At 43.8% G+C, this 17,934-nt stretch overlaps 1 protein-coding gene across 1 annotated transcript; it reads left to right on the top strand.

Moving 5' to 3' along the window:
* Nucleotides 1-1,457: 1,457 nt before the first annotated feature.
* LOC122931456 (protein S100-B-like) lies at nucleotides 1,458-15,878 on the top strand. The gene is made up of 3 exons (XM_044285526.1): nucleotides 1,458-1,516; nucleotides 4,784-4,919; nucleotides 15,321-15,878. Exons 1-3 carry the CDS (start codon nucleotides 1,458-1,460, stop codon nucleotides 15,462-15,464), a joined length of 339 nt encoding a protein of 112 aa, XP_044141461.1. The 3' UTR covers nucleotides 15,465-15,878.
* The last annotated feature ends 2,056 nt before the right edge of the window (nucleotides 15,879-17,934 follow it).

Genomic DNA, 17,934 nt, shown 5'->3' with positions numbered 1-17,934 from the left:
TGCTCCTGTCCTAACACGGCAGAAAGTGGCTCATCCAATCACCGGTTGAAGAGGGTCAATCACCAGTTGAGGAGGGTCAATCACCAGTTGAGGAGGGTCACTTGAATGGGAGCTGAGCTGCAGTATGCTGGAACGGCCGCTACTCAATGGACGGAGCCTTTTGCTTCCAGCTCGGTCTACTGTTTAGTTTCCCAGTGGCTGCGAAACAGCTGATCAGTGGCGGTGCAGGCTGTTGGATCCCCACAATCTGATATTGATGAGCTACTCAGAGGATAGGCGATAGGAAAAAAGTTAGCATACCCCTTTAACCCCTTAAGGACTGGGCCTATTCTCATTTTTTTATTTTACCTCCCCACATTCCAATAGCTATAACTTTTTTAATTTTCACATTACCATATGAGGGCTTATTTTTTGCATTTTATAATGGCACCATTTAATTCACCATGTCTTGTACTAGAAAATGGAGAAAAAAGTATTTGTGGGGAAAAAACAAACAAAAAAAAAAAACAATCCCTACAAGGTCTTTTGGGTTTTGATCACTGGTCAATACGATTGCGACAATACCAAATTTGTATAGTTTTTATTTTATTACATTTACAAAAAATAAAACCCTTTGGAATAAAAAATCGAAAATTTCTTTGCATTGCCATTTCTGACAGCCATAACTGCCTCACACTGTAAAACCAGCAACATAATGGGCACATCGGCCTCCATCAGGTAGGAGGATCCCAAGAACCAGAATCTGTCATGAAGGGAAGAAGCGGTGTCGGCCCAGGGAGCTTCAGAACCGTGAGTACAACTACTGCACCCATCCAGCCACCCACACTCACACTAACTATACAATATGCAGATATTTCTGGCTTTATAGTGTTCCTCCAGAATGGAGCTCTAGATAAAGAGCATGCTCAGGAGGAGCCAAGGCGTGTAGTCGTGATGGCCTAGCTTGTGCCATGAAACTTCCTGGCTCAAGCTGGTAATTTAAACCACTTATTATGGAACCTTGAATCTTATGAACAATTCGCTGATGCACTTTCTTAGAGCAGAACTGAAAAGTGAATTAGAGAAAACCTTGTATTTAAAGAAAAAAGACCTTGTAATGATGTATCGGCCAGTTCCAGCTTCTGCCAATGTTTGGATTCCCATCTGACCCACTTATGGCATATCACTATTAACATACCGTAATTGCTATGATTTATATGATACAGCTGTGGGAAAGTACCAAGCACCCGGCTCGGTGTGTACAAAGTCTTAATGCTAAGCCTCTCCCATATAGAAAAATACAAATTAGCCTTCCATTATGCACTCTGAGGTCCTGCGCCTGTTTATTGACAGGAAGGAATTACAGTTAAGTGGTTATTGATCAGGCAAAGAGCGTATAATGAACAGTTCGGGGTGGGCGTTCTGCTCAGTGCAAGGTGTGGTGAGCACGGCGAAGGGTCCACAGACCAGCTCCAAGGATGGATTCACTGAAGCCAGAAAGCACCTGCCCTTCAAGTTTTCCAAGTTTACCAGATGGGTAATTATTACAATGATTAATAATTGAATCTTTCAAATGCATAAATTATGTTTGTTACCCCCTTTAAGAAACAGCAGCCAGTGTTAGATGTTCTAGCTGCTTGTTTCATAATCCATGCCTTCTCTAACGCTGATCACTGAATTATGGATCTTTGGATCTTGACAGATGTCAGAGACAATAAGCTAAAGCCGGTGTCATTTTTCGATTTATTTCCACATATACAGGTTATGCACGTAAATACTGATAATCAGCATGACCACTGTCCTATAGACGGACGTACAGCTAGACGGTCACTAGTGGAAGGAGATCTGGTGAAGCTGTGGATCATCTAGAATAGGCAGTTCAGCTCTGAGCCTCCATCGGTTTATAGTAAGGATGTCCTGGCGTTAGGGTGCTGCCAAACGTTCAGGGGTTTTTTATGCAGTTTTTGAAGCCAGAAGTGGATTGAAAAAAGTGGAGAAGTTGTATCTGCCCTTAATGCTTTCTCTCCTGTTATAATGTAAACGCCTGAACGTGTGGCAGCAGCCTTGGGCTCCGGAGAACCTCAGCTGTTTACATTTATTTGGTCTTGGGGGCAGATGACTGATGCAGAACATAAATTGGCACAAATACATAAATCTAAAATGACATCTACTAACAGAAAGGAAAGCACAAAAGGGAGATAGGTAAATAGTAATGTAAGTACATAGGATTTTAGGATAGTATGATTTTTATATATTTTACTCTCACGCCAGCTACTATGGTAAATGACCTCAGTATTGCTAAGCTTGGTCTGAAATCACATATAGCCATTGTGCCCAGTCCTAGTTATTCACAGATTTAAATTAGCTTCTTGCAGATTAAAATAGCTTTTCTTTCACTTGTAGCGGGCATATGAGGTGGTTAACCTGCAAGTAACATACTAGACCCCTTGCAAAAGTAAGTTTGTTGTCTGCATTGTGACATGTTTAGGTGGTTAACGTATTGCATTGTTACTGCCATGTAACCAAAAAGGCGCCTCTGGCATGTTGCAGTAGGAGTTGGTGAGCCACTGATTCAAGATCACCCCATTTCTATGTTGGTTGATGACTCCGAGAGTGGTGTCCCTTGGTGCCATACCGCATGAGGAGGATCGTGTCAGTCAGCAGGGGCCATTATTTAGGGCCCTGTGTAGACTTGACAGTGGACATTGCATTACTATAAACATGTGTTTGGCGTCTATGGTGACTGTGCGTAACTGGCACCTTAGTGACAGGTGGAGGACTAGATAGCCACTAAAGAACACACTGGTGGGGTCTAAGAAATAGGCCAAAGGAGTGACTTTAAAGGCTATGTACACCTTTGAGGGCAATTGTTTATGATTGCATAATTGCAGAATCATTTTTTCAATTGATCTTTATTAAAAATATTGAAGCTGTTCTGTTTTTCTATCTGTGTGACTGGTGCTTTCACTTTGTTCCGGTCATCTAATAACCCTCATCTGTAAATGACAAAAAGGTCATAAACACTTATTTAAGCCACATTATTATCAGTAAGATAAGAATTGAGCTATAATGAGTGTTTATAAGGTAAGAGATAAGGAGCCCATCAGCTCCCTGCCTGACGGAGCAGAGAGCAAATTCAGAACCAGCTACTAGATATACTCGGAGCTGTGCAGGCAAACTGCTCAATATTTTTAATAAAGACCAATTGAAAAAAAGATTTTTAGCTCAAAATGAGTACAATGCAATAACAACAAAACATTCTCACCAAGCGTGTACATAGTCTTTAAGCCTAAGGAGGAGTGGGGTCTATGGAACTGCTGTGTGAGGATGGTATACACTTGAGTGTGAGTCAAGTCATAGAGCTGGTAGCCATCAGAGCTGCCATTTGGAGATTGTGGGATAGTCGCAAACACTGGCGAGTCTGAGAGATGGTTGCAAAGGAGGGGGTGGCTGCATATTATCTGGATCGTCGTTAAAAGGGGTTGTCTGGTTTTCTCATACTGATCTATGTCAGAATGGTGGGGGTCCGACTCCCGGCACTTATGCCGATCAGCTGTTTGAAGAGACTGCGGCACTCCTTCTCTTTACTGTATATCTGCTGTCAACACTGCAGCAGTGGAGCAGTGTAACTACAACAGCTGTAAACTGCTGATTGGCGGGAGTGCGGTGAGTCAGACCTCCACTAATCTGATAATAATGACCTATCCTGAGGATAGGTCATCAATATAAGAAAATGGATAACCCCTATAAGCCCCAACAAGTTGAGTATTGTGCTAGCACTGGTAAACCCGAAGCTGCAATGGGTCTGTGTACATGCGCGCTGTTTTTTACGCATCATCTTTGCATTCAGGAAAAAGAAATCACAGCATCTTCTATAGTGTGCAGTTTTTCAGTCAGCTCTGGCTCCATAGAAGTGAATGGCGCTTGCACGAAAAACGGAAGGCATCCGAATGCAGTGTGTTCTTTACTGATGGTAGATTGTAATTCTACAGTTTTTCTTCACGCGCTGAATATGGTATTGCTGGCCCTGTCTTCCATCAATTTGGACCCAACTGCAAAACGGGGCCACGTTTAGTATTTTTTCCAGGGCCACTTTAAGTTCCCAGTCCACCCCTGGACATAAGCCATATCGCTCGTGTGAAAGAGGCCTTAGTAAAAACCCAAGATTGGGAAAGAGTCAGTGTCAGTAATTACTCTCCTCCGGCAAGTAGAGAAAGGTTCAAGAGTCAAAGTGTCTCTCTGCAAGAGGCAGTAATCCTGTTTGGACTGTGTGACCTGTGGACTTGAACTGTGCTAGGGACCACCGTGGAAAAGCCTCAAGTGTTATTGGCATGCATTCTACATACATGAAGTTGGTCATGGTGATTCTGGAAGCAAGTAGTAAAGTAGCATTTACAGACACCCATGGAGATGCTGGAGCATTGTATACAATTGGCTGTGAAAAATGTCAAGCAGGGCATGCAGCCGTATGAAAAATGTAAGGCGGAGCATTTCGGCAATAACGGTCAGCCACCTTGGGTGCAATCTGACCAATAGACCTCACCAGAAGACTGTAATGGGCTGCAACTGTTCAATTGTTAAAGGGTCGATGCCCACCAACTGTGAGAGGAACTGTGTGCCTCTTCTAGAGACTGTGACCATCATGCGTATGTGCCACTACAAGTGACAGTAACCATGAAAAGTATTGTTCCTCTATGTGAGAAAATAACCGATTTCTGTTTGCACAAAGTGTCTGCAAGATTGCAGTCCTGATAATGTCACACGTGTTATCTGCATTTTATATGATTATCTCTCTACCTTGTAGACAAGCGCTGACAGAGCTGGAAAGCTCCATGGTAAATATCATACGGATCTTCCATTCTTATTCTAATGAACACTGCAAGCTGAGGAGGAAAAATCTGAAAGAACTGATCAACAACCAGATGTCAACATTTGTGAAGGTAAGCAATCACTTTGTAGACTTGTCCAACAGTCACTTCAAACAGCTGATCGGCAGAGGTGCTGGAAGTCGCCTATCGGAGGACAGGTCATCAATATGGGAAACTAGACAACGTCTCTTTCACGGGCAGAAAAAATTATAGGTGAAACGTCCCCTTTAAAGGGGGTTTCCATAAATGACATTTACTAATATCAACCTCCTCTGATCCCTAGAACACATTATAAAAGCAGTGGAAAACCTTTTAGGGTCCATTCACACGTCCGCAATTTCTTGCGGAACGGAATTGCGGACCCATTCATTCCTATGGGGCAGCACGATGTGCTGCCCAGACACGGAATTGCGGACCCGCACTTCCGGGTCCGCAATTCCATTACCCCAAAAAATAGAACATGTCCTATTCTTGTCCGCAATTGCGGACAAGAATAGGCATATTCTATAGTTCTGGCAATGTGCGGTCCGCAAAATGCGGAACACACATTGCCGCTGTCCGTGTTTTGCAGATCCGTGGATCCGCAAAACATGTTGCGGACGTGTGAATGGAGCTTTAGAGAGGGAAAGGCATACTGCCTACCCTCTTGGGGTTATCAAGTGCTTCTTCCTGTTGGCCTGTTCAATGCAATTTAAGATAAGACCAAAATTTCTATTATACATGCGGGGGTATTGGCTATGCCTCGTTCGCTTTCTCCACTTACCTTAATACCCTCCTTCGAATTCCCATTCCCCACCATTACACCTCCTCGCCACCATTCCCCAATACCAAAAAAGACTCGGACCACCAATTGGAAATGTAATGGCCACAGCAGCCGTTTATTAAATAACAATTATAAAATAACCACAACATAACACTGGTAATCCCCAATGGGGGGAGGTCCTTGAAGCCCCAAAACATCGAGCTGCCAAACCAGGGTGAGCCATTCTTACCTCCAGCCGTAACACCCAGCTCAAAGGCAACAACGAATGACCCCCCTCGATTCACCACAACCGCTCGGTACACCTGGGAGTCCAGCCCCAACCGTGGGGCCCCCCAATTGTCCTCAGATTCCACCGTGACCAACTCCAAGGTCCCCCACCCCACCGCCACAAGCCGCCGTGACATGATCACTCCCCACTGAACCCCTCCCCCAACCACAAAACAAAAAGGGAAGGGTGGGTGGGAGCTTTTCTTCTATCTAAAATGGCGCCCTGGCTTCTTCCTCCCTGCCTATTTAACCCCTTAACTGTCACGACTGAGGATGGGGGAAACCCTCAGCCGTGCGATGCTCAAAGATGGCCGGTCGCTACTCGGTCAGGGCAACAGAATTAGGGAGCAGGTCACCTCCTATTGCGTCCCTAACACTGACCCTGTCTCCTGTCCGTATGAGCCGACCCTGATGGTAGGAGGGCTCATACTCTGGAACCTAATAGTCCCTACAAGCCCTCAGGATGGCCCTGAACTAAGGAGCAGGGTAAGACGACCTACTCCTCCTAGACACGGAGGAACAGGAGTCTCACTGGCCAAGCAGCATGAAAGAAGGGGAACATGAACAGATCTATGAATATGACAGGTGAACCAAACAGTTCCACACTAACCTACCACAGCCTTGCTGACTGGAACCCGTGCTCAGAAAATGCTGTCCACATAAACATTAGACAAACAGCACACACATAAGAACACACAGGAACCAGGACATCCATAGCTGCAATAAAAACCAAAGGCATAGGACATCAACTAAACATCAGGGATTTGGATTTTGTGACCGGAATGGTGGCCTTTACTGGAAGGATGGTAACAGGATACCAGGCGGACGACTCCAGCAACATGCCTGGAGTACCCCTCAAGCTTCTGCCATCCAGCAGGAAGCTAAATAACCCAAGCGGCCACACCCACACACACACACTAGGAAAAGAGTTTAACCTTTCCATCACCAAACCAGGTAAGTGTCACTTAAAGGGGAAGTGAACACACAAGTATCACAGTGCAGCTGTTACCACTGGCAACGACATGCGTGGCAACCAAGTCCTGAAAACAGAGGGCCAAGACACTGCCATCACATGTACAGAGACAAACAACCGCAAGTGAAAGGAACAACACAGTGCACACACACACATATAAACCCCGTGCACACCAAAGGATAAAAGGCACACCTATAAAGAGAGGTTGCCAGGTGCAACCGCATGCACATTGCAGCAAGCTGCCTAGCACAGCTCAGGCTGCTTTGCTGCCACATAAACAATGTTGCCAGCGGCAACCACAGGTGAGGCAACATACTACAGCCCTCACCTGTGATTGACAACAAAACCAAGACCGCAGGCAACTGCTTGCGGTTACAGGAGTCACGACCATGACCATGGTCGTGACATTAACTTCACCCCCCTTACTCAAACTGACCTATCCTGACCCTTCTCCCTCCCTATAGCCCCCCCTCTCCCTCCACCCCAGCTTGCTAAACCCCGGCTCACTAACCCAAACCCCCATCATGGGGGCCTCCCCTAAAGGGGCTCCGCCCCCCCCTCAGTCCGGCCATTGCTGTATTTTGGAGGTCAGCAACAGAGTGCATCCAACCAGGTTTAAAGGCATAGAGCATAAGTAGATAATAGAGAGGTAGTTCTCACTTGAAGGCACTGATTCAAACATTATATATTATTATTATTTATTATTAAGGCACCATTTATACATACATAACACAGACAATTGCACTAAGCATAAACAAGACGTGTTAGGCTACTTTCACACTGGCGTTTTGGCTTTCAGTTTCTGAGATCCGTTCAGGGCTCTCACAAGCGGTCCAAAACGGATCGGTTTTGCCCTAATGCATTCTGAATAGAAAATGATCCACTCAGAATGCATCAGTTTGCCTCCGATCCGGTCTGGAGGCAGACACCAAAACGCTGCTTTAAGCGTTTTGCTGTATGCCTGACGAAGCGGAACCAAACACAATCTGACACAATCTGGCACAATAGAAAACGGATCCGTCCCCCGTTGACTTTCAATCGTGTTCAAGACGGATCCGTCATGGCTCTAGAAGACATAATAATACCGGATCCGTTCATGACGGATGCATGCAGTTGTATTATTGTAACGGAAGCGTTTTTGCAGATCCATGACGGATCCGCAAAAAACGCTAGTGTGAAAGTAGCCTTACAGACTGGTACAGAAGGAGAGAGGGCCCTGCCCGTGAGGGCTTACAATCTACAAGCTAAAGTTATCCACCACTCTGGAAACATTACACTGGCTACTGTGTGAACTGATCCATTATGCAGGCAACCTATGCCACATTAAAACGTTAGCAGTGCTATATAAGATCTCACAACAAAGGAGAAATGCTGTAATAAACTAACTACTTCATCCTCTACTCTGTTCATGTAATTAATTGCCATCTTTATGCATGTTACTAATTGGTGTCTTGCTGCATTTCACCTGCAGTATCCCCTGCGGGCAACTCACGGGACATGAATGATTGATCTGACCGGTCATAAGCTTTAGGCGGCCACAATAAGAGCAGCATATGGCGGCTAGGATGGCAAGCATTTATGGGCTAGAACCTAGCTCCAACCCTGGAGGGGATACTGGACGTGAAATGCCTTGAGACGTCAATTAATACAATGTATAGTGATGGCAATCAATGACATGAACCGCGTAGAGAGGCTAGAATTTTCAGGTAATTACAGATGAATCGCGTTGAGTGAATAGGCAAAGTATTTTCTTCTCTGAACTCTAGTTTTTAAGCTTTTTAAATCTATTTTTAAAGTTTTTCATCCACAAAAATTCTTTCTCCAAAGGGAAAATTCTTTTATCTGACTATCGGTCAAAAATTAACAAAGCTCACTTCTTTTTAGAGAATCACACCGAAGAAGGAGGCAACACAAAGGGTCAATTGCCAGAAATGAAGGGATTTTATTGGATCACATATCTAGTGATGCAAAGTTTCGACATAACACTGCCCTTTTCAAGCATGTGTGACAAAAATGGACTGTAGGCTGGAAACGCTGCGGTTTCTATCTAGATCAGATTTATAAGAAAATAAAGGCTAAGACCTAACAAGACCAAATTCACCTTTGTCAGACTTCTACCCCTTCACATACAATGGGGGCATATCGCTAGGGTATTACAAACAAAAGGGAGGGGGGTCAGCACATCCCAGCGCGTAGGTGCACGTTGCTGTGGCTGCAAATATATATCTGACAAACACATAGTGCAACAGCACTCTACAAACCAAATAGAGGACAAAAGTATATTACATCGCCTTGGCGTTCGGCAGACGGGCTCAAATGATTTTGTACAAAATTTATGTGCTAAGCATCTCTAAGTTAATAGCATAACATTTGCAATATAATATACTTTTGTACTATATTTGGTTTGTAGATCTATATTTTGTGTTTGTCAGATATTGCTAGGGTATGCCCCCATTGTTTCATAGGTGCGGGTCCCAATGAGAAAATTAATGGAAGGCGCACTGTGCATGGGCAGCCGCCCTCCATTCATTTCAATGGGGTCGTGGAAAACAGCAGAGCGTTGGCTTGGCTATTTCCGTCTGCCCCATAGAAATGAATGGGAGCAGGGGCCGCGCGTGTGCAGTGCGCTCACATTGCACTTGTATGAGAGAAGCGGAGAGCAGTGCTTGGTGGTGCTCCGTTCTCCTTGTCAGACAATGGCGGCATAGCCTAGCGATATGCCCCCATTGTATGTGATGGGAATACCCCTTTAAATACAGAATGGTCAGTGAAGGCTTCTTCAAGATGTACTGTAGTAGAGACAGAATAGGGTTACTAACTCTGCCTATATGTCTGATAGTTTTTTACAATAAAGTCTTCCCAGTACACAATACCTTCTCAGGGAGAGGCAGACCAGTAAATAATCCTACATAGGATTAGGCATACCCTCATGCTGACATACCCCCTCATAATGACAGCAGATTCTTCTCACCAAGCTGTTTCCCACCTGCCCAATTCACAATGTCCAGCAGAGTATTGACTAGAGATGAGCTAATCTATTCTACTCAAATCAATTTGTTATGAATTTCACAAAGCTTCGGTTTTCAGCGAATCTGAAACTTTTGGCCACCATTTCACAGATCAGAAGACGGAGAAGATGAAAAAGGATCACTTGACCCTAGGCAGCGGGCTTGCCCGTGATGCCTTACAGGCCGCCTCAGTCACTCATGAGAGACTATACAGGGAGTGCAGAATTATTAGGCAAGTTGTATTTTTGAGGATTCATTTTATTATTGAACAACAACCATGTTCTCAATGAACCCAAAAAACTCATTAATATCAAAGCTGAATATTTTTGGAAGTAGTTTTTAGTTTGTTTTTAGTTTTAGCTATTTTAGGGGGATATCTGTGTGTGCAGGTGACTATTACTGTGCATAATTATTAGGCCACTTAACAAAAAACAAATATATACCCATTTCAAATTTTTTTTTTTTACCAGTGAAACCAATATAACATCTCAACATTCACAAATATACATTTCTGACATTCAAAAACAAAACAAAAACAAATCAGTGACCAATATAGCCACCTTTCTTTGCAAGGACACTCAAAAGCCTGCCATCCATGGATTCTGTTTTGATCTGTTCACCATCAACATTGCGTGCAGCAGCAACCACAGCCTCCCAGACACTGTTCAGAGAGGTGTACTGTTTTCCCTCCTTGTAAATCTCACATTTGATGATGGACCACAGGTTCTCAATGGGGTTCAGATCAGGTGAACAAGGAGGCCATGTCATTAGATTTTCTTCTTTTATACCCTTTCTTGCCAGCCACATTGTGGAGTACTTGGACACGTGTGATGGAGCATTGTCCTGCATGAAAATCATGTTTTTCTTACCTTGCAGACTTCTTCCTGTATCACTGCTTGAAGAAGGTGTCTTCCAGAAACTGGCAGTAGGACTGGGAGTTGAGCTTGACTCCATCCTCAACCCAAAAAGGCCCCACAAGCTCATCTTTGATGATACCAGCCCAAACCAGTACTCCACCTCCACCTTGCTGGCGTCTGAGTCGGACTGGAGCTCTCTGCCCTTTACCAATCCAGCCATCTGGCCCATCAAGACTCACTCTCATTTCATCAGTCCATAAAACCTTAGAAAAATCAGTCTTGAGATATTTCTTGGCCCAGTCTTGACGTTTCAGCTTGTGTGTCTTGTTCAGTGGTGGTCGTGTTTCAGCCTTTCTTACCTTGGCCATGTCTCTGAGTATTGCACACCTTGTGCTTTTGGGCACTCCAGTGATGTTGCAGCTCTGAAATATGGCCAAACTGGTGGCAAGTGGCATCTTGGCAGCTGCACGCTTGACTTTTCTCAGTTCATGGGCAGTTATTTTGCGCCTTGGTTTTTCCACACGCTTCTTGCGACCCTGTTGACTATTTTGAATGAAACGCTTGATTGTTCGATGATCACGCTTCAGAAGCTTTGCAATTTTAAGAGTGCTGCATCCCTCTGCAAGATATCTCACTATTTTTGACTTTTCTGAGCCTGTCAAGTCCTTCTTTTGACCCATTTTGCCAAAGGAAAGGAAGTTGCCTAATAATTATGCACACCTGATATAGGGTGTTGATGTCATTAGACCACACCCCTTCTCATTACAGAGATGCACATCACCTATAATGCTTAATTGGTAGTAGGCTTTCGAGCCTATACAGCTTGGAGTAAGACAACATGCATAAAGAGGATGATGTGGTCAAAATACTCATTTGCCTAATAATTCTGCACGTAGTGTAGGTGTCAGTTATTGATTACTCAGAAAGCCCACTTGCAGGCTGTAAGGCGGCCTGCTCGCCTGACACACGGTCTTCAGACCTCAGCGCAGAGATCTTCACAGCTCCACTGTCAGAGGGAGGTAATCCACACCACCTGACAGTGCTGACTGCTTTTAAACTTGCCAAGACCCGGCCTGGAACGTGGGGAGAAGCCACCCACCCAGCACTTTGGCTACTCCCAGTAAAAGCCGTCCCAGGTACAGCTTTACAGCCATACTAAACAGCTGAAGTGTCAGACTGCAATCTGCAATACTGACACTTCAGGCCAGGAACCTCAGTAACACGTACCGACCATCAATGACGGCCCTTTGTTCCTTCCTACAATATATTATAATAGATGTGAGAGAGAGATAAGAGTCAGACAGGCTCAGCCAGTCAGTGTCAGTGTGTTAGTCAGGCAGGCTGGCAGCCATTTATACCATTCAATTTCTTATTAATGTGAATCACCCCGATCTTCATCACATCATTCACAATCACAAATCCTCTACAATAATAATTAGGCTTGGTGCTGATAGTGTGCCTGCTGATACTGATGTGAGTGACGTCATTGATTTGCATATATCTAATTGCCAATAGCACCACACAAAACCATTGTTTCTTCACCTTTCAGGATGATCAGGCACACTGCACATGTCGATACTGTATATATATATTTTTTTATAACACTATAAAGGTATTATTTTTGGACAGCTTGTTAACAGAAAGTCTCTGCTTCTTCCGATACTGTTGTGTGTGTAGAAACACCAGCAGGCATCTGCCCCCAAAAAGGCATCATTTTTGGACAGCTTGTTAAAAGCAAGCCACTGTATTTTCCAAAACTACTGTGTATATATAAACACCAGCAGGTATCAGCTCCCAAAAAGAGATCATTTTTGGGCTTCTTGTTAAGAAGCCTTTGCTTCTTTCAGTAACACCTGGAGGGAGATTTGTCCCCTGCAATGCACAACTCATCATAAACGAGGCGCATCATCAGTTCCTGTCCCTAGACTGAACTCTGTGGCAGGTCATAACTTTTTTTTTTTTTCATTGACATAGCCGTATGAGGGCATATTTTTTCAATACAAGATGCACTTTCTAATGGTACCATTTACGGTTGCATACAGTGTTGTGGGAATCAGGAAAAAAAATCCAAATGGGCTGGAATTATTAAAAAAACAGCATTCGGCCACAGTTCTATGTGTATATTTATTTTTTACACCGTTTACTATGCGGTAAAACTGACCTGTTATTTTTATTCTCTGAGTCAGTACAATTACAACGATACCAGGTATGTATAGTTTTTCTTGCATTTTGATACTGAAAAAAAAAATGTAACTTGAATATTAAAATAATTTTTTCTCTGCATTGCCATATTCTGACCCTCATAACTTTATTTTTTATTTTTATCTGTATGGAGCTCTGTTGGGGCGATCTGTACTTTTCATTGATCTTCTTGGGTGTGTGACTTTTTGATCAATTTTTGTGGGAGGTGAACTGACCCAAAAATTGCAAATCTCCAATTTATTTTATTTTTTTCTGTTTTGCTGTTTGCCATATGGGCTAAATATTTTTATATTTTGATAGTATGGCCATTTTTATGATATCACATTTTTTATTATTTATGTATTTTAATTTTGGGTATTTCAATTTTTTTTATATTTTTATTTTTTTATAGTTCCCCTATAACAAGCAATCATTAGATTGCCTTTATCATACACTCCAATACATAAAACAGCAGGCACCTGGCGACTATGGCGCCCGCTTGTGAGCGGGGGCCATGTTTCAATGGCCGACCGCCATCGTAAATTTACGTGGGACGGTCTGGAAGGGGTTAAAAAGCATAAAAAATTGGCTACCATTAGTTTACTCAGAGATATATATGTCTCTTTGACATTACTAATGCTGTCTTGTCATTAAAATAGCTTGAACGTTTTTGGATTCAGTCCTAGGAGACCCCAGAGTGTCATACATGGCTTTTTAGGGCATTTTCAATTTGTATCAAATTGATTCAGTGCAAATAAAATCTGACAGCTGATCATAAAATATGACATTTTTAGTTGGTTGAAGGACATCTCATGCTTCACCAAAGTGGGTAAATTTAACGAGAGTGATTACACCAAATGCTGGGATTTTGGTATTGATGAAAACGACTTACCCGATTTGCTTGCAGGAATACTGGCAGGTCAGTCAAAGGGAAATAGGCCCTGGTCCATTGACCACCCTGAATGCTAAGAGCACCAGCCGACCTCCAATCCACATTAATATTTTCACGCAGGTGGTTATTGTGTGGTTCTCCAATCTTCCTGGGTAGGAACAATTTATCTAAATCACTAATTTGGTCCAAATGTGCCTTGATACGATATCCTATCCAGCCAGGAGTACCACTGGATCCTAGCTAATGACCCCACAGACATTTCCCTCAGATAATCAGGTAAAAAGGAGCTAACATTTTGAAAAACTAAGCATCCTGCTTGACAAAAGTATATCATAGATATAATACAGGATATTTATGTAAAAATTAGGGATAAGTGAATTGATTTAAATGGATTCATCTCATTAGCATTCATTCTTCATCTGTGGGGGGCTGTCCCTACAGGTGAACAAGTGATGGTTGATTAACAGGGCTGGACATGTAGCCGGGCCTTACAGTCTGGGCCCTGAGACGCTGCTCTGAGTAACAACGCAGGCGCTGAAGCTCATATTCGGCTTCAGGAGCAGCGACTGCACATGCGCCGCTTCACTTCCAGAGAAGAGTATCTTCAGAGAAGGTATTGCCACTGGACCTGTAGCTTATTCTATTACTAGTGAAAACAGAAAAATACAGTCCAGTGAAACTACAACTCCCAGCATGCATACTGTTCTCAGAATTCCTCTAGAAATGAATGGAGCATGCTGGGAATCGTAGTTTCATAACAGCTGGAGTGTCCAAGTTTGCTGAACCCTGATCTAGCCTGTGGATAGGTCATCTGTATCTGATGGTTGGGGGACCGACACCCGAGACTCCCGCCGATCAGCTGTTTGAGAAGCCTCCTGTAAGCGCCGCTGCCTTGTCACTGCTTTCCCTATACCAGTCACATGGCCTAGGCACAGCTCAGCCCCATTAAAGTGAATGGGCTTGAGCTGCGATACCAGGCACAGGTGCCATACATTGTACAGCGCTGTGCTCGGTTTGCTGACGCTGGGTTAAGACCTGAGCGTTCGCGATGGAGCGCTCTGTATGCGCGATTGTACGGGCGTTTGCAATCACGCATACAGAGACAAGCGAACGCCCATTGTCGCGCGTTCCCGCTGAAGTCTATGTACGGGAACGCGCGATAAGACGCCCCAAAGAAGCTCATGTACTTCTTGGGGCGTCGGGCGTTTTACAGCGCGATCGTACGCGCTGTAAAACGCTCAGGCGAGAACCATTCCCATAGGGAATCATTGGTTCTTGCCTGTTGAGCGTTTTTAACAGCGCGTAGGAACGCGCTGTAAAACGCTCAGGTCTGAACCCAGCCTGAGAGAAGACCGCAGAGCTACTGCTAGCGCCAGTGCCTTCTCTAACAGCTGATCAGCTGGGGTCCCAGGTGTGGACCCCCGCCGATCACATACTGATGACCTATCCAGAAGATAGATCATCCATATACAACTCCTGGACAACCCCTTTAAGTTTCCATAACTAACTTTCTTGTCTCTTTTATTTCACAGCAAGTCCAAGACACAGACACACTCGATGTTATTTTCAGAGACTTGGACGCAAACCACGACCGGGAGATAGATTTTAGTGAATTTGCTGCGCTAATTGCCATGGTTACATCAGCATGTCACACCTCCTTCCATGAAGCACAGTGAAGGAGTCAAGACGCCATAGTCATAGCATGTAACAAGTACCAGCTTCTATCACTATTTTTGGATGGATCTGGATTTTCGTTATATTTCACATGCAGTACAGTGAATACTAGAGAGCTGTATGTATTATTTATGGAAAAATATGACGCGCCGTGTCTCGGTTACATTGCATTCAGGCCATTTGTGTGTGCATTACTGCCGTTGTTCTTTATGTTTTTTTGTTTGTACATGCATCTTTCTAGAGGACTCGCTGTATGTCTCCCTAAAATGAGCTTTACATTCTGTGTGGATAAGGGCCATGTAAAAACTGCACATTATGTGTCAGTTAAGCAGAAAAAGTATTTTGCATAGTGCATATCTCCCAACTTTTTGGACAGTCAACGAGGGACACGTTGGGTTCATTGTGTGAAAGATCCATTTTTCCTGCATATTTATTCACTTCAATTGTATTTTTACACAATAGTTCAAACATTTTTCTGAATACAGAAATGTCTAAAATCCAAATTGCATCAGATAATGAAATAATATACAAGGCAGGCTCTAATATACAGATAGGAACCAGGCAAACACTATTTGAATTAATACTGTAAATGTTATAATGCAAATCTGTGCCTCAGATCAAAAAGAGGGACATTTAAGGAGCTAAGAGGATTGGATTTTCAATGCAGATTTCACCCCTTGCAATCCTGAGATCCGAGGAAAATTCATGCCAAAATCTTCGACAAAATCTGCAAGTAACACAGCAACAAATGCACGAAAATCCACTTAAGGCCTCCTGCCGGCCCGCAATGCACGAACACTTTAATGGGTTCGCGATCCGGCCGTTCCACAAAAAGATAGGACTATCTTTTTGCGGAACGGAAGTACTGGACGAAACTCCACTGAAGCACTCTGTAGTGCTTCCGTAGGGTTCCGTTCCGTGCTTCCGTTCTGCACCATTCAAGTGAATGGGTCCGTATCCGTGATGCGGAATGCCCATGGAACGGCGCCCGTGTATTGGGGATCCGCAAATGCGGTCCGCAATACGGCAACAGGCAGCACACGTTCATGTGCAGGAGGCCTAAAGTACACTGCCATGTGTGTATGCCCTTCAGTTACAGTGCCTTGCAAAAGTATTCACCCCCCCTTGACTTTTTTTCGTATTTTGTTACATTACAGCCTTAAGTTCAATGTGTTTTTTAATCTGAATTTTATGTGGTGGATCAGAACACAATAGTCTAAGTTGGTGAAGTTAAATAAGAAAAGTATATAAATAAAACTATTGTTTAGAAATAGAAAACAGAAAATTGGTACGTGCGTATGTATTCACCCCTTTTGTTAGGAAACCCATAAAAAGCTCTGGTGCAACTAATTACCTGCAGAAGTCACATAATTAGAGAAATGATGTCCACCTGTGTGCAATCTAAGTGTCACATAATCTGTCATTACATATATACACCTTTTTTGAAAGGCCCCAAAGGCTGCAACACCTAAGCAAGAGGCATCACTAACCAAACACTGCCATGAAGACCAAGGAACTCTCCAAACAAGTAAGGGACAATGTTGTTGAGAAGTACAAGTCAGGGTAGGTTTTAAAAAAATATACAAATCTTTGATAATTCCCAGGAGCACCATCAAATCTATTATAACCAAGTGGAAAGAACATGGCACAACAGCAAACCTGCCAAGAGACGGCCACCCACCAAACCTCATGGACCGGACAAGGAGGGCATTAACCAGAGAGGCAGCACAGAGACCTAAGGTAACCCTGGAGGAGCTGCAGAGTTCCACAGCAGAGACTGGAATATCGACGACAATAAGCCGTACGCTCCATAGAGTTGGGCTTTATGGCAGAGTGGCCAGAAGAAAGCCATTACTTTCAGCTAAAAACAAAAAGGCACGTTGTGAGTTTGCGAAAAGGCATGTGGGAGACTCCCAAAATGTATGGAGGAAGGTTTTCTGGTCTGATGAGACTAAAATGGAACTTTTCAGCCATCAATGAAAGCGCTATGTCTGACGCAAACCCAACACATCACCCAAAGAACACCATCCCTACAGTGAAACATGGTGGTGGCAGCATCATGTTGTGGGGATTGGACTGGGAAACTGGTCAGAGTTGAGGGAAAGATGGATGGTGCGAAATCCAGGGATATTCTTCAGCAAAACCAGTACCACTCTGTGCGTGATTTGAGGCTAGGACGGAGGTTCACCTTCCAGCAGAACAATGACCCCAAACACACGGCTAAAGCAACACTTGACTGGTTCAAGGTGAAACATGTAAATGTGTTGGAATGGCCTAGTCAAAGCCCAGATCTCAATCCAATAGAAAATCTGTGGTCAGACTTAAAGATTGCGGTTCACAAGCGAAAACCATCCAACTTGAAGGAGCTGGAGCAGTTTTGCAAGGAGGAATGGGCAAAAATCCCAGTGGTAAAATGTGGCAAGCTCACAGAGACTTATCCAAAGCGACTTGGAGCTGTGATTGTCGCAAAAG

Source organism: Bufo gargarizans, chromosome 3, assembly GCF_014858855.1.
Source record: "Bufo gargarizans isolate SCDJY-AF-19 chromosome 3, ASM1485885v1, whole genome shotgun sequence".
Lineage (NCBI taxonomy): Eukaryota > Metazoa > Chordata > Amphibia > Anura > Bufonidae > Bufo > Bufo gargarizans.
Note: the sequence above shows the minus strand (reverse complement) of the source record. Positions and strands in the feature narration are given on the sequence as shown.